General features: G+C 44.8%; 1 protein-coding gene across 1 annotated transcript in view; it reads left to right on the top strand.

Annotated features, from left to right (window-relative positions):
- Positions 1-23,380, top strand: part of DMC1 (DNA meiotic recombinase 1) — a 398,321-nt gene that overhangs the window by 273,885 nt on the left and 101,056 nt on the right. The window contains exons 9-10 of the mRNA XM_033929441.1: positions 6,120-6,234; positions 20,900-20,960. Coding sequence (XP_033785332.1) covers positions 6,120-6,234; positions 20,900-20,960 — 176 coding nt within the window. The remainder of the gene's footprint in view (positions 1-6,119; positions 6,235-20,899; positions 20,961-23,380) is intronic.

Here is a 23,380-nt window from a genome sequence, read left to right as displayed (position 1 = left end):
AAGTACATTTCATTACAAATTCATATTCTATAATATTTTGAAAATTATGTAATACACCTAATATTTAAACTATTCTTATTAAATAGAAAATCCTCCCCTCCCATCCCCTCCCATCACAGTATCTTTTTTACAAGACTGCTTTCTCACCCGGGTGAGACCACACTCAACATGAACTGCAAATGTGTTCTTGCTTATTACTTAAATCACACCAAGCCTCATAGAACTTCTACTCAACTCTTCCTTTCATTCGATCCTAATAGACTGGGAGCTCCTGTCACCAAGAGAACCATCTCTATAAAGACTGTGTCTGAATTAAAGAAAGCCTGGGATAGGCACATGGGATCTCTTAGAGCAGGGATGTCAAAGTCCCTCCTCGAGGGCCGCAATCCAGTCGGGTTTTCAGGATTTCCCCGATGAATATGCATGAGATCTATTTGCATGCACTGCTTTCATTGTATGCTAATAGATTTCATGCATATTCATTGGGGAAATCTTGAAAACCCAACTGGATTGCGGCCCTCGAGGAGGGACTTTGACACCCCTGTCTTAGAGGAAGAGATAATTGTTACTGTGAATGGGCAGAAGGCCTTTATCTGCCATCATGTTTCTATGTTTCATCTCTATATAGCTAGCAGACTGTATTGCTTTTTGCTATGCTCGGGCTGGGCTGGGCTGCCGCTGGAAGGTCATGTCATAGCACACAAGACTAGAGCCATGGTAACTTCAGTAGTTCATCTACATTCTACTCCCATTGAGGATATCTGTAAAGCAGCCATCTGGTCCTGAAATCATACTTTTACTTCCCATTACTGTCTAAAGCACTATTCTTCATTGCAAAGCCTGCGAGCCAGGGGACCTCAGCTCCCCACGAGGTTCCAAAGCCTCCCTCACCTCAAAAACTACAAGGAGAGCGCTAGTGCAGGAGTGATTCTCCAGCACTGCCATTGGATTCCTCTGTACTGTTTGACCGTGGTCCATCCCCCTCTGAAGCAACTTTCTGTATCTGCTTGGGTAGACCACAGCAAAGAAATCATGTAGAGGAGGCCGTAGGCAGCGCTAGAGAATTGATGCTGCACCAGTGACCTTCTTGTAGTTTTCAAGGTTAGGGGGGCTTTAGAACTGGGTGGGGAGAAATTTGGTGGAACAAGAGGGGGTGGGAGGGAGGAAGAAGAGAGAGATGCTGAATGGGAGAGGCAGAGAGGAGAGGAACAGGGACATGTGGATGGAGGGGAGGGGAAGGAGATTGTGGCACATGGACAGAGGATTATGGAAGAGAAGAGAGGGAAGAGATTGTGGCACATGGACGGAGGAATGTGGAAGAGATGGTGGCACATGGACAGAAGGAAGTAGGAGAGAAGAGAGGGAAAAGATGGTACACATGGATGGAGGAGAGGGGAAGAGATAAAAGATAGAGTTGAGATGGAAGCAGAAAAATGGAAGAAAACTGAATATGATATTAATCAATTCCAAAGATGGATGTGCAGTAGTGCAAAAAGTGAAGAGAAAAGAAACAGAAAATGCATAAGGAGGACTTGGAAACACAGTTAATAGCACCGAGGAAACTAGATGATCAGAAAAATAAAATCACCAAATAACAAAGGTAGGAAAAACATTTTTATTTTAAGTTTAGTGTTTGAAATAGGTCCATTTTGAAAATTTACATCTGTTGTTTTTATATTTTGGACTGATCAGGAAGAAATGCATTTCTTTCTATATCTTTTATGGTGTACTGTATGCAGGGTCTGGCATATTAGCATTTAGTTTACATACAATAATACTTTTAGTTTGTGGATTTGTATTTAAAAAGGGTTTTGTCTGTTTTCTGCATGAAAGACTGAGGCCAGGTGTTCTGGTGGGAATAGAAGTCTAGAAATTTTGGTTGGTGTCATGGCCCCAAATAGGAAGGTATTAGTTGACTCTCCATCAGCTTTTTTGGACTCGAAACAGCCCCAACTGAAAAATGAATGAGCATCATTCCAACAAGATAGTCAGTTTGAGTAAGCAGTTTTACAAAATTTATTCTCTGGTTAATAGCCAACTTTCCTCCTGCCCTTGAATTTACAGCTAGGGAGTCTCATATGTGAGAATATGCTACCTCAGTTACTTACCTTTAACAGGTATTATACCAGGACAAGCAGGCAGCATATTCTCACACATGGGTGACGTCACCGATGGAGCCCCGCAGCGGACAGCCTCGAAAGCAAACTTGCTTGAAGATCTCGAGCTTTCGAGTGCTGCACCGCGCATGCGCGCGTGCCTTCCCGCCCAACTAGGGGGCACATCTCCTGTGAGGATCCTCAGTTCATTGTTTTCCGCGGAGCTGAGAAGACTTGTGCTTCTGGCTCTGCAGCAATTTGCCTTCTCTTCATCGCGGCTGCTATTGTTCGGTTGCTGTGCTCAGGGTTTATTCCCTTGTTTATTTTCTTGTTTTTCAAAGTAAAAAAAAAAAACAAAGTTTGTTTCTTTTTTGTTTTCCGAGTCCGCGGGCTTGGACCTAGGCCCTCTTCCCTTCTTATCGACGGACTTTATTTTTTCTATGTCCCGGCCTGTGACCGGGTTTAAACGTTGCTACCAGTGCGGCAGGACGATTTCTATCACCGACCCTCATAGTCGGTGTATGGTCTGTTTGGGTCGTACTCATCGTCTAGAAGATTGTGATTGCTGTCTGACCCTTCAGCCTCGTGCTTTTCGCTGCCGCTGCAACAGATTCATTCATCTATTCAATATGGAGCCTGAAAAAACCTCGGCCTCGACTGTCTCGACCTCTTCGGGACCCAAGGCCTCGACATCGGGGGCAACCTCATGTGGTAAGGCCTCGCCCTCGACACCTGCTTCGGCCTCAGCCTCGAAGACCTCAGGGTCCTCGGCCTCGAAGGCCTCCTTGATCCCGTCCTCGAAGCCTGCATCTGGGGGTAAGTCTCCTGCTTCCTTTTCAGGTACCATACCCAAGAAGCCTCCAGAGTCTCTTTCCATGCTACCCGGGCCTCCGGGTGTGCCTCTGTCCTCGAGGCCTTCGGCAAAACGTGCCTCCAAGTCTCGGGAATACTCTAAATCAAGGTCGCCCTCCTTGGAGCGCACAGGAGCACCTTTAACACCAAATCCTTTGGTCTCGGTGCCAATATTTGAAGATATGCTCAAATCTATTTTGACTACTCAAATTTCTTCCTTTGTGGCTCAGTTAGTCCCGTCCTCGACTTTGCCTTGGGTGGACCAACCTGAACAGCAGCCTGAGACCCTGATCCAGCATCCACGGGGCAGGTCTCGCAAAAGATTTTCTTCTTCAGACTCCTCGCCGGATATCACCTCGAGACCCTCTTTGCCTCGTCCGAAGCATCGCTCGAGGCCGTCGAAACACCTCGCTTCGAAGAGCTCGGGGCATGTGGAAACTTCCTCGAAGAAACTTTCTCGTTCTGAGTCGAAGGTCACCGCTTCTTCTTCTTTATCTTCGAGGCATTCGGGGTTTTGAGGCATTCTACCCCTTGAACTCCAAGGACATCCCCTTCGAGGGGTCTGAAGAGGAATCATTCCTTCACTCCACCACAAACTGGGAGTGGGGCTTCTTCAGTGACAGTGAGAGTGGAGTCGGAACCGCTGTCTCAGTACTCACGTGAGGCTTCACCCTCTTATTCCGTGGCTCCTCGTTCCAGGTCTGTCTCCCCTGAGGAACCCTCTTCTTCCAAGTCTTCCTCTTTTGCCAAATTTGTCTATGATATGGGTCAAGCTCTTCATTTGGACTTGCATTTAGATTCCAAATATACACCAGAATACTTGGCTGACATGGAGCTCGCTCATCCTCCCAAGGAGACCTTGCAGTTGCCCATGACACCGGGCAGACCTTCATCCGCAATATGCAGATACCTTATTCGGTCACAGCTATTCCATCAAAGCTGGAGTCACGTTATCGCACTGTTCCCTGTATGTTTAAATGATTTTTATTATTCCAGCAGTAAGAAGCAAATACAAACAGTAGTACCATTCAGGAAATAACATTTTCAACAATATAATCAGTTCCCCTCTCATCCCCCCTCCCCTCCCCTCCCCAAGAATCCATGGCCAGTCCAACAGCTGAGAGTGGGAATAAAATCTTAAAGATTCAAAAGTCTACTGCGAGCACGCGGTGTGAGGTCCTGCCAGAAGTGTTCCCACACCTGACAAAATTTGCGACCTGGGCCAAGAGTCAAGTCTCCCACCATGCGTCTCTCCAGTGTTGCGTGCACTATCATTAGGGATCTCCATTGTGCATATGACGGGGGATCACGGGAGAGCCAGTTGGTGAGGATGGCTTTTTTTCCCATCAAAAGGGCTCTGGAGATAAATGCTGACATTCCCCTGGGTTTGGGTGAGGCTATATTATAAAATCCAAATAACGCCCTCGGTTGCGGAAGCCATCGCCATCCCCAAAGCGATGTGGTATATAGGCCAAGATGTCTCCAAAACTGTTGGATTGCGGGGCAGGCATCCCATGGTTTCTCGCTTTATGAAGGGGCTTTTTAATCTTCATCCACCTCTTAAACCGCCTCCTGTGGTTTGGGATCTTAATGTTGTTTTAGCTCAACTGATGAAACCTCCTTTTGAACCTCTAGACAAGGCTCTTCTCAAGTATCTCACTTGGAAAGTGGTTTTCTTGATTGCCATCACTTCTGCTCGATGTGTTAGTGAAATGCAAGCTTTGGTTTCGGACCCACCTTTCACTGGTTTTCACCATGATAAGGTGGTCCTGCGTACCCATCCTAAATTCTTACCTAAAGTGGTTTCAGAATTTCACATCAACCAATCAATTGTTCTACCAGTCTTTTTTTCTAAGCCACATTCTCATCCTGGAGAAGCGGCTCTACATACTTTAGATTGCAGACGTTCCTTAGCTTTCTATCTTCAATGCACTCAATCTCACAGAACATCTCCTCAACTATTTATTTCTTTTGATCCGAATAGGTTGGGACGCCCTATCTCAAAGCGTACCATCTCCAACTGGTTAGCTGCTTGTATCTCTTTCTGTTATGCTCAGGCTGGTCTTCCTCTGCAGGGTCGAGTGACGGGCCACAAAGTTCGAGCTATGGCGGCGTCTGTAGCATTCCTCAGATCAACTCCTATTGAGGAAATCTGCAAGGCTGCCACTTGGTCCTCAGTTCATACTTTCACTTCTCATTACTGTCTGGATACTTTATCCAGGAGGGATGGCCATTTTGGCCAATCTGTTTTGCAAAATCTTTTTTCTTAACTTGCCAACTCCCTCCATCTCTTTATAATTAGCTTGGAGGTCACCCGTGTGTGAGAATATGCTGCCTGCTTGTCCTGGGATAAAGCGCAGTTACTTACCGTAACAGTTGTTATCCTGGGACAGCAGGCAGATATTCTCACAACCCTCCCACCTCCCCTGGTTGGCTTCTTGGCGTGGTATCTGAACTGAGGATCCTCACAGGAGATGCGCCCCCTAGTTGGGCGGGAAGGCACTCGCGCATGTGCGGTGCAGCACTCGAAAGCTCGAGATCTTCAAGCAAGTTTGCTTTCGAGGCTGTCTGCTGCAGGGCTCCATCGGTGACGTCACCCATGTGTGAGAATATCTGCCTGCTGTCCCTGGATAACAACTGTTACGGTAAGTAACTGTGCTTTATCCAGGGACAGCAGGCAGATATTCTCACAGCCCTCCCACCTCCTCTAATTGACTTCTTAGCCTTTTTATTGAACTGATGGTCCCATGAGCCGACTGGCGCTGGTGCATTCATGGAATGGGCAGTCTTGAGACCTTCAAACATTTTAAAGTGACAGTACACTTTTGCATAGTCCATACCAGGCTATGTGGATGATGTCACCCATATGTGAGAATATCTACCTGCTGTCCCTGGATAACACCTGTTACAGGTAAGTAACTTGTGCTTTATAGAATGAGGGGGTATGCTTTTCTACTATCTTCATCTTTATCTGCCATCATTTACTATGTTAGTATATCTAAGAAAGAAAGTAGGACAGAAAACATTATACAAGACTTGCAGGCTAAGCTTTGCTTTCAAGCTCAATAGGCTGTTTTTCATTATTTGTATGCCTTTATGTGAGACACAACGATGTATATCCAGTTATAGTATCTATAGTTTTGTATTTCATTTTTATTTATTTTGACCCAGATCATAGATTCCATTATGGCACTCTTCCGCGTTGATTTTAGTGGTCGTGGAGAACTTGCAGAGCGACAGCAGAAACTTGCTCAGATGTTATCACGACTCCAGAAGATATCAGAAGGCAAGTAATATTTGAAATGCAGAGGCAGTTACAGCTTCTCTGGAGCAAAAGCAAGGTGTTTGTGAGCTTGGACAGATTCATTTTGACATCTTCCCTAACTATTTGTTGAATTTATACCTTCTTCTTTTGCATTATGACTTCTTTTACATTATTAAAATGTCTCACAAAAAATATCAAGTACTACTCTCTCTCTCCCTTCCTACCAAGACTCCAGATCAGCAAGAGGCCAATTTCCACTTCATCCTCTCGTGCTGATCAGGCGTTTGCTTCCTCTTTTTGCCAAGAAGGGTCAACCAGCTGATTCCTCCTGAAAATCCCACTATCCTATCAAAGACATTTTTGGTATCCACTGCAACACAAGTTATTTTAATTTTTTTCCCTCTGAATGTGGTCAAACAGCCCTATGTCTCCAGCCTATGTGGTAATATTTTATCAAAAATTTTCCTAAAGATATTGAATAGTGCTATGGATCTATTACTAGCACAGGCTGCTTTTTTGTATAGGTTTATGTAAGACCACAACATGTGCTTTGTAAAAGGTGGCAGGGAGGGGGTTATCCTTTAGAACCTTGTTAAATAATGCTGCAAGTAATGGTGATAATTGGCTTTCCAGATGCTTGAAAGTCACCTCCCCCCCAATGATTTGGTATTGAAAGAGGTTTAATAGTGTCCTCTACTTCAGCCTATTGTATTGGCCTGCTGATTCACTGCAGTTCTCCCCCACCCAAACATGTATAGATGAAAGAAGGTGAGTTTAGAAGGAAAGATAAGAAGCTCAGTCTTTGCCATGTTTAGTTTCAGATGGCAGTGAAACATCCAGGCAGCAATGTCAAACAAGCAGACTTGGGCACAGATTTCTGCTAAACTTTCTAGTGTGGAAAGGTAGATCTGAGAGGTAACTGTATAAAGATGATGCTGAAAATCATGGGAGGAGATCAGAGCACCAAGGAAATAAGGGAAATAAGTAAAGAGAGAAGAAAAAAAAAGAGGCCCCCAAGACAGAGCCCTGAGGAACACTGACTGATAGTGGGCTAGTAGTGGAGGAAGATCCACCATAACATACACTAAAAGTGTGATGGAAGAGATCAGAAGAAAACCAAGACAAAACAGAGCCCTGAAGTTCATGAGGACAGCATATCAAGGTGGTGATCAACAGCAGTTAGTTTGAGAAGGATGAGGATAGAATATGTAGAGGCCCTTTGGATGTGGCCAGGAACAGATCATTGGAAACTTTAGCAACAAGCTGTTTCTATTGAATGTAGAGGGTGAAAGCTGGTTTGTAGTGGATCAATAATAGCTTCACATGAAAAAAAGACAAATGTAGTGAACGGCAAGCTCTAGTAGCTTGGATGAGGGAGATGGGGAGATAGCTGGAAGGGCAATGAAGGTTTTTCTGAGGAGTGGTTTAGCCACAGCATGTCTGAAGCATCGGGAGCAATTGCAGGGGAATGTGAAAGATCGAAGATATGACAGATAGAAGGGATGATGGTAGGAGAGAAAGTGCTAATTAGATGGGTATGAATGGAATCAGAGGAACATGTAGTAAATTTGGAGGAGGAAAGATGATGTGCAATTTCCTCTTCAGTGATTTTAGAAAAGGAGAAAGGGGTTAAAGGAAGGTTAAATGCGGGAAGGAGAGGTTAGAGCAGTGGTCCCAAAATCGCGGCCCATCAGGTACTATTTTGCAGCCTGCAGTCTATACTAGTGCTGTCTGTACTAGTGCTGCCCGCTCTTTGTAGCATCCTCCAGCTTCCACCCGGCCTCCCACTCTTACCTTCAGATAATTACCACAGCCTGCAGAGAGGATTGCCAGTGCTGTAGCGATCCTTGCAGGCTGCCGTCGTCCTCAGCAGCATGTTCCCTCTGCCGTGATCCTGCCTCTGATGCTGCAAAGAAGGGGGGAACATGCAGGCCTTCTGGGGGAGAGGGAAGATTTATAAACTATAAAGAGTTTTACCTCATGCAAAATTGTCATTTCTTTAATAAGACATAACTATTTTCTGCGGCCCTCCAAGTACCTAAAAATCCAAAATGTGGCCCTGCAAAGGATTTGAGTTTGAGATCACTGGGTTAGAGGTATTTTGAGGAACTTGGAAACAAAAGGACCATTTTGTTTTTGTTGCACAAACTGTACAAAGAACATAAGAAGTTGCCTCCGCTGAGGCAGACCAGAGGTCCATCTCGCCCAGCAGCCCGCTCCCGCGGCGGCCCATCAGGTCTATTACCTGAACAGTGGTCCCTGATTCATTTTATAACTTACCTCTATTCCTATCCCTATAACCTACCTCTACTCCTATCCCTATAACCTACCTCTACTCCTATCTGTACCCCTCAATCCCTTTGTCCTCCAAGTACCTATCCAAAGCTTCTTTGAACCCCTGTAGCGTACTCCTGTTTATCACATCCTCTGGTAGCACGTTCCATGTATCCACCACCCTCTGGGTGAAAAAGAACTTCCTGGCGTTTGTTCTAAACCTTTCCCCTTTCAATTTCTCTGAGTGCCCCCTTGTACTTGTGGTTCCCCATAATTTGAAAAATCTGTCCCTGTCTACTTTTTCTATGCTCTTCATGATCTTGAAGGTTTCTATCATGTCTCCTCTAAGTCTCCGCTTCTCCAGGGAGAACAGCCCCAACTTTTTCAGTCTGTCAGTATATGAGAGATTTTCCATACCCTTTATTAGCTTAGTTGCTCTTTTCTGGACTCCCTCAAGTACTGCCATGTCCTTCTTGAGGTACGGCGACCAGTACTTGACACATTACTCCAGATGCGGGCGCACCATTGCACGATACAGTGGCAGGATGACTTCATTCGTCCTGGTCGTGATACCCTTCTTAATGATACCCAACATTTTGTTTGCTTTCCTTGAGGCTGTGGCGCACTGCGCCGACGCCTTCAGTGTTGCGTCTACCATCACTCCCAGGTCTCTTTCAAGGTTGCTTACCCCTAGCGGTTGTCCCCCCATCTTGTAAGTGAACATGGGTTCTTTTTCCCTACATGCATGACCTTGCATTTCCCTATGTTGAAGCTCATTTGCCACTTTTTGGCCCACTCTTCCAGCGTTGTCAGATCTTTTTGGAGATCTTCGCAGTCATACATGTTTTTGACCCTGCTGTATAGTTTGGTGTCATCCGCAAATTTAATAACCTCACATTTTGTTCCCGCCTCTAGGTCGTTAATAAATATATTAAACAGGAGCGGTCACAGCACCGACCCCTGCGGAACTCCGCTAGTGACCCATTGCCAGTCTGAGTAATGGCCCTTTATTCCAACCCTCTGTTTCCTGCCTGCCAGCCAGTTTTTGATCCATCGGTGGATCTCCCCTTGCACCACGTGGTTCCATAGCTTCCTTAGCAATCTTTCATGTGGTACCTTGTCGAAGGCTTTTTGGAAGTCAAGGTAAATGATGTCTATGGATTCCCCTTTATCCACCTGGCTATTTACCCCTTCAAAGTAGCAGGTGTTCTCCAAGGACAGCAGATTCCCCTTGGAATCGAATTCTATCAGCTATATTATTAAATTGGCTTGGTCCCACACAGCAACAGAGGGCAGAAATGTATTCAAATATTCAATGTACTACCCTCAAAAACTTTGAGTAGTTGCTGGAGAGCATTTCTCACACAGGGCTTCCTAAGATGATGTCATCCATCCGTGTGGATATTCATCCTGCTGTCCTCAGAGAACATCTGCTAAAGGTGAGTAACACTTTTTCTTAATGTAAAGCCTGTTTTAATCACAAGCTTTTATAAACTTGCATAACCACAAATGAGTGTAAAAAGTATATTGTGACAGGAATCTGGCTAGTCCTACTAAATCCAAGGAGAAAGCCCCGGTAAGCTCCACTAAAGATCCTGTGACCAAGTTTAGGAAACATCCTGTGTATAGTAAAAATCCTGTGCACAGCTTTAGGAATGAGCCTGCCCCTTTAAAAGTTCCCAGAGCGCAGGCAGTGACTAAAAGGATAGGGCTCTTTAAGAATTTGGTTAACCCTGCTAGGGGGGGTGTGGCCTGTTGCCGATGCTCTCTTTTGCTGAGCTTTCCTCGTCAGATGGGGAGGAGAGACAGCTGGGACTGGAAGCTGAAGAGGAAGCCAGCTCTGGCAGCTAACCCATGGCCAGCACAAGAAGGTTCTCCTAAGGATTGGGAAATGGAGGAACCTGAAGTCCAGCCCGAGGTTTGTGACATGGAATGGCTGGAGGACTATGTTTTACCCCAAGGGGAAGAGTACCCCATGGAATGTGAGTAGGCTGATAAGCCCTGGGTTTTCTTTTTCATTTGAAGAGGTTTTTTTTAAATCTATGTTTTGAGAGCAGTTTGTGCATTGCTCTGACTTGTGCTGGAAGCTGCAGAAGTTACACAAAAGCCTATCTGTTGGGAGAGTGGTAGCACCTGTGGAGAACAGGCTTCTCTCCTCTCAAACTGTTGGGGATTATTTTTGCTCAACCTAACAGGGACACAATTAGAGCCAGTACCCAAGAGCCTTATACTCAAAAGCTATGACTTGTTGCATGGACTATTCTGTCATACCCTGAATGTGGCCAGAATGCTAAACTGAGGATTTTGCTGTTATTGGTTTGGACTGACTCTGGAAGCACGGCTGGTGCTAGGAGTAGGACTTATTGCAGAAGAAACTTCTTCCGCACACCTTCTCTTCCGCACACCTTCTCTACCGCCCCGGGTGCAGCACAGCCGGCCAGGTCCCCTTACTTTTGTGGCACTTCCCCGACCGACCGATAACAGCCCGGGTCCGACAAACCTCCCTGCCCTTAACCGCGAATCTAAATTACCTTCTTACAGCTGCTGTAAGAAGGTAATTTAGATTCGCGGCTACAGGGCAGGGAGGATTGTTGGACCCGGGCTGTTATCGGTCGGTCGGGGAAGTGCCACAAAAGTAAGGGAACCTGGCCGGCTGTGCTGCAACCGGGGCGGGGCGGCCGCCCCTCTCTCTTGGTAGCCACTCGAACCGCGAGGCTACTCTCCTTCTCCTTATCTGCCCTGCCTGCAGCACAGAGCCGAACGGAAGTCTTCCCGACGTCAGCGCTGACGTCGGAGGGAGGGAGGGCTTTGTTTAAGCTTTGTTTAAGCCCTCCCTCCCCTCCGACGTCAGCGCTGATGTCGGGAAGACTTCCGTTCGGCTCTGTGCTGCAAGCAGAGAAGGTAGGGAGAAGAAGAGCCGCGTACATCCAGAAGACTGAGTATCCAGCCCCGCAGGAGCCCCGCGACCCTCGGAGGCGTCCCCATGGGATCCCCGCGACCCTAGGGGCGTTCCCGTGCAGCTCTCTAAACAGTACCCGGCGTATAAGACGACCCCCGACTTTGGGGAGGATTTTAAGGTACTGAAAAGTCGTCTTATACGCCGGCAAATACGGTACATCAGACAGATGGGACACAACTCTTCCTATAAACATGGAATTGGAGACAGAGCCTGAAGCACAGCTAAAGGAATCTCTGGACTACAAGGAGTTGCCCAAAGATTGTGTCCAACTACCTCTTCATAATTTGATGAAAGAGGCCTTTAAAAAAAATTGGGAACAACCACTTTCCATTCCAGTAGCCCTGTGCAAATTAGACACATTATATAGTATACGATCTTGCCCAGGCGTTGACAAACCACAGTTACAACACCAGTCCTTAGTTGTGGAATCAGCATTTTTTAAAAAGCCAATAGCTCCAGAACTTATGCCAGTACTCCACTAGGAAGAAATGGCAGAACTCTGGATAAATTCAGACATAGAGTATTCCAGAGATCTATGTTGGCCAATAGAATTCTGAATTACAATGTCTATATGACATTCTACATGAAATCTCTTATTCTAGACTCTTGCCCTATCCATCCTGCACCTGCCTATTGCCGCATTCTGCTTATGCTTCTCCAGGTTTGATTCTTGGATGCCAGTTAGCCCTTTGGGGCCTTGAAGAATTCTGTATAAGTTCAAGGTACATGCAGGGGTACTTCCTGAGACCCTATGATGCTTTTGTTGGCTGTTTTTGTTCTGTTTCCTTTTTGAGCAGAGTAGTTGTTTTTTGAGAATGTTCCCATTGGTGACCCTACTTCACATACTGTTGATGGAGCTCTTTGTGCTTGGGTACTAACTATAGGAGGCAGTAGAGCTCTTAGGGAAGTACAGAAGGGTCAGAAAAATATCCAGATTGGATTCCTTCTGCAGATGGCTCACAGTAATTTGGCTATAACCCACTTATCTAGAATGTCTCATTATGAAGGTAAGGACATAATCTCTTTTTACATAGTCATGAAAGATAACCTTTTTAAGAATTGGGAGACTCCTCTATCAGTTCAAGTAGCTCCAAAAACAATAGATACAATGTATGGAAAAGAAACAGGTCCCAAATAGTTTTATTAAAGAGATATTGTTTTAAGTAGTCTATCATCCAAGTTGGTTCATGTTTTGCCCTATTTGGGCTGCTTCAGGAGTATAATATTGAAAGTGAGAAAGCCAAAGGTTTTTGTGATCCCAGCTAAAATGTACAAAAATGCTCAGGATAATTCAGTGCTCATAGCAGCGTGTACACAGACTGTTCTCACTGTTATGAGCATAGAATTGTGCTGAGCATTTTTGTACATTTTAGTTGGAATCGCAAATCCTTTAGTTTTCCCACTTTTAGTATTATACTCCTGAGTCAGCCCAAGAATAGGTGAAATGTGGACCACATCAGGTGACTGTTTTAATAAAGAGATTTTGTTTTGGAGTAGTCCATCTGGGATCTCTTTCTTTTGCATTACTGCTGGTGCAGATTTGAAAAGCCTCTCTGTGTTTGCTGTAGAATACAAAAGTATCCAGGTTTTGGAAAAAAAAACCAAAACAACCAAAACGCATAACACAGCTTCAACATCACAACATCATTTTCTAATTGGAAACATAGAAACGTGATGACAAATAAAAGCCAAATGGCCCATATAGTTGTGGAATCTGTTTTAAAACACTCTTGCATTATTAGTACAATCCTAACAGGAGGAATTTAGAGAATTTCTTCAAAGGGAGTTGGCACTTATGTTCCAGTCACAACCAGCCCCTGTACCTCCCTCGGCTCCATCAGTACCGTCCCAGCCCAAGCATCGCTCCACCAAGGACTCTGTACTGAATCTATCATCCATCATAGCCATCACAGTTCTTTATCACACTTCACATTGAATCGGCACCGAGACATTGATCGGAGCTCTTCCAGTCACCGCAGAAGTCTTCGCATTGACACTGATCCAAATCAAGAGACCACTGCTCTAAACGTGCCTTGTCTCATAAAAGAACTGACTATGATTCAGATCTCTTGGATCCTACATACTCAGATCCAGAATTCTCTGCACCAGAATCCTATGGTATTACCCCTGGTTCTTCTCCAATGGAGAGCTTGTCATTCACCAGATTCATACACCAAATGGGGCATGCTCTACCAGTGAAAATGGAATCTGAATCTGAAGCAAGAGCTGAGTTGTTTGATGCCTTGGACTTTGAACAAATCCCTAAGGATTGCTTGAAGTTTCTATTTCATCATCTTATGAAGGATACCTTATTTAAAAATTGAGAGGCGCTTCTACATATGCCTGTAACTCCTAGAAAACGTTGACTACCTTTATACGATCCAGGCATGTCCAAGGTTTGATAAACCTCAACTACATCACTCCCTCTTAATTGAGTCTGCCCTAAAAAGATCATCCAGTAGTAGAACATATGCCAGTACTCCTCCTGGAAGAGAAGGCCGAATCCTGGACAAATTTGGTAAACGACTATCAAAATGCCATGCTTACGAGTTGTATCCTAAGTTATAACTTTTATATGACTTGCTACCTCAAACAGTCAACCTCAACATCATCCTACTGAGATTCTTGGCCAATATCAAGACATCACTCATAATCTGCTCGAAACTGGAAAGTCCATGGCCAGATCAGTGTTCAATGCATTTGATGTCACTTCCAGAGCTTCAGCTCTGTCTGTTGCCATGCATTGACATGCTTGATTGCGAGTCTCCGACTTGGACCCTAATGTACAAGATCACCTTACCAATATTCCATGAGCAGAATGACAACTTTGTCTACTTCAAAAATTTTTAAGTCCAAGGATTATTCCATCCAACCTATCCAGGGGCCTTCTTTTTCATGTGCCCTTGCATCAGAAGATCTTAAACAACAGATGTGTCCATGTCTGGATGGGTAGCTCACCTAGACGGCTATCGCACTCAAGGGACTTGGACTTTTCAAGAACAATCCTTTCATATCAATCTACTAGAACTGCAAGCAATCCACAGTGTGCCGAATACGTTCAGGATCATCTCAATCAAGTAGTTCTGGTACACACAGCCAATCAAATCGCAAGCAAGGGGGCAAGGGTCAACAAACAAGGGGGCACGGGTTCTCGCTTCCTTTGCCAAGAAGTAACGCAAATCTGGAATTGGGCCATTCTGTGAAACATCTTTCTCAAAGCAGTATATCTGGCAAGAAAGCAAAACATTCTAGCAGACAGCCTAAGCAGATACCTCCAGCCTCATTAATGATCCTTGAACATGAACACAGTTCAATGAATCTTCTCAACATGGGGAACCCATCAGATAGATCTATTTGCGTCTCCCATGAATCACAAACTTCTACAGTTTTGTTCCAGACTACACTCACCGCATTGTCTGGAATCCAATGCCTTCCTGATAGACTGGATAGACTAATTTCTCTATGCCTTTCCTCCGATACCCTTAATAGTGAAATTGCATTTCAAACTCAAATGGGAGCCAGCTTCAATGATTTTCATTGCTCCAAGATGGCCAAGATAGCCCTGGTTCCATCTTCTGCTTCAACTCAGTGCTAGGGAGGCTATCCTTCTGCAGATTTACCCAACTCTTATTACTCAGAACGAAGGATCCCTATTTCACCCCAGTCTATATTCATTGGCTCTAACAGCCTGGTACCTCTGTCCCAGCGACTAAATCATATCCATCTCTTTGCTCCAGTTTCAGCTACCACACAACGATGGTACCACTTTAAGTGGACTTGCTCCACTTTATGGTGTGATCAGCAAGCTTTATTTCCAGATACATGTCCCCTGTCTTCAATATTGGATTACCTTTTACTGTTCTCACTCAGGTCTAAAGACTGCTGTTTGGGCCACCGCGGGAGCGGACTGCCGGGCAGGATGGACCTATGGTCTGACCCGGCGGAGGCACTGCTTATGTTCTTATGTTAGAGTGCACCTTGGTGCCATCAGTGCCTTTCACATTTTCTTCATGATAAACCTCTGGCTACACACCCATTGGTTTCTAAATTTATGAAGGGACTGATGCACACAAAACCCCCAATCAAAGCCCCTCTGGTTTATTGGGACCTCAATATTGTACTTTCCAGTCTTATGAAGCCACTATTTGAACCATTGGCATCTTCATCTCTCAAACATCTCACATGGAAAGTGGTCTTCTTGATTTGCATCACTTCAGCTCAACAGGTCAGTAAACTTCAAGCTCTAGTTTCAGATCCATCTTATACAACCTTCTACCATGACAGAGTAGTCCTACGTACTCATCCCAAATTCCTACCAAAAATAGTTTCAAAAATTTCACCTCAACCAGTCTATAGTTCTCTGTCTGTCTTTTCAAGACCATGTTCCCATTTGGGTGAAGCTGCACTTCATACATTGGACTGTAAACGTGCTTTGACTTATTACCTGGATTACACAAAACCTCATAGAACCTCTGCTCAGCTATTCCTCTCATTTGGTCCTAACAGACTAGGAACTCCAGTTACCAAGATAACAATTTCTACATGTTTGGCAGACTGCATCTCCTTCTGCTATGCTCGGGCTGAGCTAACATTGGAAGATCAAGTCACGGCACACAAGATTAGAGCAATGGCAGCCTCAGTTGTTTTTTATCATTTCACTCCTACTGAGGACATCTGTAAGGCTCGTCTTCACTACATACTTTCACGTCCAATTACTGTCTGGAGACTCATTCCAGATGGGACAGTCAGTTCAGCCAAGCAGTTCTACAAAATGTGTTCTCTTCGTAAGTGCCAACTTCCCTCCATCCCTTTCAAAGTAGCTAGGGAGTCCCATCTGTGAGAATATGCTGCCTGCTTATCCTGGGATAGAGCACAGTTACCTGTTATAAGGGTTATCCAGGGCATCAGGCAGATATTTTCACAACCCTCCCTCCTCCCCTAGTTGGCTTCTTACCTTTTTGATTGAACTTATGGTCCTGTGAGTCAACGTCAGGCAGGAAGACACTTGTGCATGCGTGGTACAGGTGGTCTTCTGAAGAAGTTAAAGTGATAGTACCCTTTTGCACTGTCTGTACCGGGCTCTGTGGTGACATCACCCATCTGTGAGAATATCTGTCTGGCTGTCCTTGTATAACACCTGTTACATTTATTTATTTATTTATTCGATTTTTAGCCCGTCCTCCCAAAGGAGCCCAGAACGGGTTACAAAGTACATCCATAATAATCCAGACGGAGCAGAGATGACAGTTTACATAAATTACAATATAGACATGACAATAAAACATATGTACTAAGTAGCATCTGGTGAGATTAAGTGACATAGTGCGTTGATTGGGTGGCATTTCAGGGTGAATGACTTTAAGGTGCTGAGTTAGTAAAGAGGAAGGTTTTCACAGCCTTCCTGAAGTTCCAGAGTCCATCTAGTGATCTGACAGATGGAGGGATTGTGTGCCAAAGTTTGGGTATGAAATGTGAGTAGGAGCGTTTGCGGGCAGTTTTAGTTTTGAGGGAGCAGCCAGAAGGTATGGTCAGTTGTTTTTCTCCTTGGGACCTCAGTAGTCATTTTGGGAAGTAGATTTGTAGTTTAGTTTTCATGTAGTACGGAATCGTTTCATGGAAGGATTTGAAAGCGAGGAGCAGGGCCTTGAAGGTGCAGCGTTTTTGAATGGGCAGCCAGTGCATGGAAGCTAATGCAGGGGTAACATGGTCGCGGATAAGGTAAGGTAACTGTGGTATCTCCCTATAGGAGGCAGATTGCTCTTTTTTCATCAACATTGGACTGTTACACAAAAGACCAGTGGGTGCTTTCAGTCACTACTCACCCTTCTTTGGATGGAAAAATCTCTAAACCACCCACCAAAAGAGTCTCTTTTCAACTCTCTCCAGAAGACCTTCCTTCACCAAGAACTCTCAGCCCTTCTCCAACAAAACGCAATAGAGCCTGTTCCTCTGCAGGAAAGAGGCCGGGGTTTCTACTCAAAGTATTTCTTGTTTCTATTTTACTATGATACTGAAAAAGACCGGAGGCTTTCAACCCATTCAAGATCTCTGAGGCCTGAACAAATACTTGCTGAAGAAGAAGTTTTGCATGGTGTCTCTGGGAACCCTCCTACTCTTACTAGAAAATATAGATTGACTGATATCTATATCTCATACACATACTCGTACACTCAGGAAGTACTTCTGCTTCCACATAGTATCTCGGCATATCCAATTCAAGGTCTTGTCATTCAGACTGGCTTCTGCTCCTCTTGTCTTCACAAAGTGCCTAGTGGTTGTGGCCGCAACCCTTCGCACATGGGGATTTCTTGTATTTCCCTATATAGACAACTGGTTGATCAAGGCTTCAGCATCACAAACAGCTCAAGTCATCTTGAGTTTTTATTTATTTATTTATTTAATTTTTCTATACCATTCTCCCAGGGGAGCTCAAACGGTTTACATAAATTTATTCAGGTACTCAAACATTTGTCCCTGTCTGTACCAGTGGGCTCACAATCTTTCTAATGTACCTGGGGTAATGAGGGAGATTAAGTGACTTGCTCAGAGTCACAAGTAGCAGCGTGGACTTGAACCCACAACCTCAGAGTGCTAGGCAGGGAGGTTTGTTTAGTGACCTGCGCCACCAGCAAATCCTCTTTTGGCTGAACAAACAGCTGCTGGAAATTTGGCACCATCAGATAAAAGCTTGGCCATAGATTTAGCCATTAGACGAGATCCCTCTGATGACTCCCAGTGGTCAGTGACCAGCTTAATGATAATAATAATAATAACTTTATTCTTCTATGCCGCCATAGTCAAATGACTTCTAGGCGGTTCACATCGAAGAAGGCTGGACAATCAGAAAATTACAGAATGCAAGAAGTGAGGGCACAACTTATTAACACAAGAAATAGATAAAACGAAAATATGCATCTTAAGTATGTAATATAGATCTCATGTATACTACTAAAGGAATATAGCTGGACAATCTGCGAATTTCAGAATAGAGCTGGATAATAAGGTGAATTGCAGAATGAAGCGAATTACAGAATAAAGTGAATTACAGAATAAAGCTGGACAATCAGCGAATTACAGAATGCAAGAAGTTAGGGTACAACTTATTACACAAGAAATAGATAAAAGGAAAATATGAATCTTAAATATGTAATATAGGTCTCATGTATGCAATCCAAGGAATGAAACTGGACAATCAGCGAATTGTGGAATGCAGAAAGTGAGGGAACAACATATTACACGAGAAATAGACAGAAGGAAAATATAACTTTGTAAGTAGTGAGACTTCTCTTTAGGAGATGAATCTGTCAAACAGTAAGGTTTTAATTACTTTCCGAAAGGCGCCCTAGGTCCAGATGTCCGGATGCGAGGAAAAAAACGTGGTTGGAGCCACAGAACTGTCCATAACTGAGCATTGAGAAGAGGAAGCTGGGGATACTTCCAGCTTTAACTCTTGTAGTGAGGTGGAAATAATGCTCGAAAGCACAGAGGCCTTGAATAGCCGGCATACCGTGGGGTCTTCCCCCTAATCTAAGGACACCACCGCTCTTGACCGCTATCCTCTTGCACGGAAGCAGACTCTGCTGGGAAGACTTCATCCTGGAATAAAAGTGGCAAAGAATTGGACTTGCCATCCTCCCAGTCCATGACAGACTGAACATCCTGGTCCAAATCTACATTCTCATCTGGTTGGGGTACCTGATGAGGTAAGAACCCTTGCACTGCCACCCTTGGTACGCTAACAATGCTGAGGACCCTCAGACAGTTCAAATAAGCTTTCCACTTAAGGCTCACAAAATTTGGGGTGAAGCCTTGTATTGGGGGTCTTGCTAACCCTGGAAGGGAACCCCATCTTCCCAGATTGGCTCCATGGCCCCCAAGCAACTGTGCTTGACTAATACAGTTTTGGAGGGTCCTGGGAAGGGTTTCTTCCCTTGGGAACATGCCTCCTGCAGATCCCTGTCCCTGGAGGACTTGGAGGAGGCTAAGCCCGAGTCTCCCGCCCCACTCTGCCCCACATCAAAATCAGGACATTGGTTTGCTGTCAATTACTAAAAGTCACAACTACATCCAGCTCAAACCTTAAGAGTTCATAGAAGCTCTCCTGGACACTATTAAGGGTTGAACTTTTTTACTGAAGCAGAAAGTCAACAATCTTATTTACCTGTGTCAATATCCACCCTTAAGTGAACTTTCACCCACCAAATGCTACGCTTTCTTGGTCAAATGGCACCATTCGCATGTCTTTACTTTAGGATCCCACAGTGGACTCTTATCACACCAATGGTCCCAGACCATAGGGTCCCTGTCTGCTCTGATACATATCATGGAAACTAAATGGTACCATTTAGTCTTACTCCAGGTCTGCCTTTCCATCCCCCTCAGCATCAAAATCTCTTAACCACAGATACTTCAATGCTAGGCTGGGGAGCTCATCTAGACAGTCTACATACTCAAGGAGTGTGGTTTCAACATGAACAAAAACTGCATAATAGTCTTCTCGAGCTACAAGTGATAGACAACACTAAAGACATTCTAGGACTATCCACTTCAACAAGCAGTACTCGTTCGTACAAACAACCAAATTGCCATGTTCTATCTCATCAAACAAGGTGGAACGAGATCTCATTCCCTTTGTGTGGAAGTAATCAAAATTTGGACTTGGTATACTTCTCAGGGTGGTTTATTAAGCAGAGAAGCAGAATGTTCTTGCAGATAAATTTAGCAGACTTCTTAAGCTTCATAAATGGTCTGTCAGCACATCTGCTTTACATCCAATCTTCTCTCAGTGTGGAACACTGGACATAAATCTCTTTGCTTCCCTTCACAACAGCAAACTTCCACAATTCTGTTCCAGAATCTATGCTCCCAACTGCATTGCTTCAGAAGCATTTCTGATTCACTGGGAAACAATTTCCTGTAGAAAACAAAATTGCATGGAAATGTACAGGGTGCAGGAATTTTAATATGTAAAAATTAAACCAAACACACAAAAAATATAAAATAATATCAATCACGCAAAAATAATACATAAAATAACTTCCCAAATTGACAGGACCACCTCCCCTAGTGGGCTTCTAAGCTTTTTTACTGAACTGTTAGTCTTGTATCCCAACATCAGGCAGAAAGGCACCTTCATGCACACGGTGCAGGCATTGCCTACAGATTTAAAGTGACAGTATATGTGGCAGTGTCCATACAGAGTGGATGAAGTCACCCTCATTTGAGACTATGTGTCTGCTGTCCTCAGAGAACACCTGATACATTTAAGTATCTTCACTGTATTTGTGTAATATTGGGGCTGGTTGTATTTTATGAAGGCACATTAGGTGCCTGTGTTGCTTTATAAAATAGGTGCCTTTGGCATAGGCATCTTATTATAAAATCAAATCCTAAAAGAACAGTTCTAATGATTTCATGTATGGCATGAAGCCTTTTTATCTCTCTATTCCACAGAATACAACGTGGCTGTGTTTGTCACCAATCAGATGACCGCTGACCCTGGGGCAACTATGACGTAAGAACCCATTGTCAGAGCACTCTCTGCTTCCACCTGTAGCAGCACGTGGCCTATAAAATAAGTGATGCAGCAGGCTAGGACCTCTCCCTTATCTTTCTCTCATCCCTTGCCTTTCCAGTTGTTCTCTCCTCCCTGCCTTTTTATCTTATGTAGTAGTATTTCTGTGACTTTGTGGCAATAAAGAATCCATCTTGCCCCTTTTCATAGCCCCAGACGTAAGGGCAGCATGGGCACAACTCCCCTCTGAAAAATCTCTGGCAGATGTAGCTCCTAGTCCACTAGCTAGGCTCCTTCTTTCTCTCCTGCAGTGCATGTTAGATTAGGGTTACCATATTTGTAAACTAAATAAAAGAGGACACATGACCCCTGCTCCATCCAAAGTGCCCTGTCCCGCTCCAGCCTCCTACTAGTTTTGTCCCTACCTCACCCCCATCCCTCAACATGTCTCTCTGTAGCCCCCCCACCCAAGTTTTCCCTGTGTCCCCACATATCTCCTCAATGCTGTAATTTCAAACTTTTGGCAGCTGACAACTGGCAGCGTTAGTAACATGATCCTGCTGCTGTCAGCCTCCCCAGAAGTATTTATTCTGCAGCGACTTTCTGTTCCCGTGTAGGTGGGACACTGCAGAGCAAAGGATTCCGGGACAGGCTGACAGCAGCAGGATCATGTTGCTAACACTGCTGGCAGTTGGCTGTCCGAAGTTTGGAAATTGCAGCGCCGGAAAAGATACATGGACATGAGGACAGGCTGACAGGAGAGCTATATTTATTTTTAGGGTGGGGGCTGGACTGGAGAGAGTGAGTCCAAAATCCGGACAAACTCCCTCCAGTCTAGGAAACCATCCAGACACCCAGATGTTTCTCTAATAAGAGGACATATCTGGGTAAATCTGGATATCTGGTAACCCTATGTTAGGTCCCCGTTCATAACAAAGTTTCATAGACTAACTGAGATAATCACATCTGAGGATCTGACTACTGGAAAGCTGTAGTTCAATAAAGATTTGACTTCCTCACCTTTACTATTGATATTGTAGTTCTACATTTGTCTATGTTATTTTAATTATTAGTTTTATATGTAAACCGCATAAATGTACTTCCATTGCGGTATATCAAGTGATAAATTTGGAAGAATTTCTGTCTTTACAGGATTTTCCCCAGGGCCGCCATCAGGGCAGTACTACCAGTCCTGCCTTCAGGGGCCCGGGCTCCCCCAGGGTCGCAAGCATAGTCTCATCTCCTTCTCCTTACCTGCCCTGCCGCAACACACAGCCGAACGGAAGTCTTCCCGATGTCAGCGCTGACATCGGGAAGACTTCCGGTCGGCTGCTTGCGGCAGGGCAGGTAGGGAAAAGGCAGTCGTGTACCGAAGGGGGGGGCGGTCCACCCCAGTGCAGCCATGGGGGGGAGTGTGCACAGCCGGTCAGGTCCCCTTAGCCTTGTGGCGCTTCCCCGACCGACTGACAACAGGCCCGGCCTACAAACCTCCCTGCCCTGTAGCAGCGAATCTAAATTATCTTCTTACAGCAGCTTCAATACTCCAGCTGCTGTAAGAAGGTAATTTAGATTTGCTGCTACAGGGCAGGGAGGTTTGTCCGACCGGGCCTGTTCTGTTGTCGGTCGGGTGGGGAAGCGCCACAAAGGTAAGGGGCAGGGAGGGAGAAAGGGGGGAAAGGTGGAGTGGAGAAGAAAAGACACTTAAGGAAAATGGGTAAAACTGAGGGGGGAGAAGGCCGCTGAAAGCACTGGGGAAGACAAAGGGGTGGAGAAGGACGCTGAGAGGACATGGGGGAGAAGGACACCGAAAGCAAATGTGGAAGACAGAGGGGGGAGAAGGATGCTAACAGGACATGGGGAAGATGGGGGGGAGAAGGACGCTGAAAGGAAATGGGAAAGAGAGAGTGGGGAGAATAAACTGGCAGGGAAGAAGACAGAGATGCCAGACTATGGGGGGAGCAGAGGGAAGAAGATGGGTGCAGACCAATTTGGGAGGGGGGAGATAGGGAGAGGCACAGTAACAGAGCAAATGGAAGACGCAGAAAGAAGAGAGACAGTGGATGGAAGGAATTAAATGAGAACATGAGGAAAGCAGAAACCAGGCAACAAAGGTAGGAAAAAAATTCTTTTTTTTTTTTTTTTTGCTTCAGGATAAAGTAGTATCTTAGTTGTGTTGATAAAAATTTATAAACATTAGAGGCTCTGGTAGAAACCCGTTTACAAAGTATGTATTCTTCCCAATTAATATTTCCAAATTAATAAAGTCTTTTTGCTTATTTTTAAATGGGTTTCTACCAGAGCCTTTAATTCAGTAGCATAATTAAATGAAATAACTATTTCTGTAGTTTATAGGGATGGGCGGGGACGCAGGGATTCCTCGCGGGGACGGTTGGGGACGGGTGGGACTTTGGCTGGGACAG

The sequence above is a fragment of the Geotrypetes seraphini genome, chromosome 2 (genome assembly GCF_902459505.1).
Source record: "Geotrypetes seraphini chromosome 2, aGeoSer1.1, whole genome shotgun sequence".
Lineage (NCBI taxonomy): Eukaryota > Metazoa > Chordata > Amphibia > Gymnophiona > Dermophiidae > Geotrypetes > Geotrypetes seraphini.
Note: the sequence above shows the minus strand (reverse complement) of the source record. Positions and strands in the feature narration are given on the sequence as shown.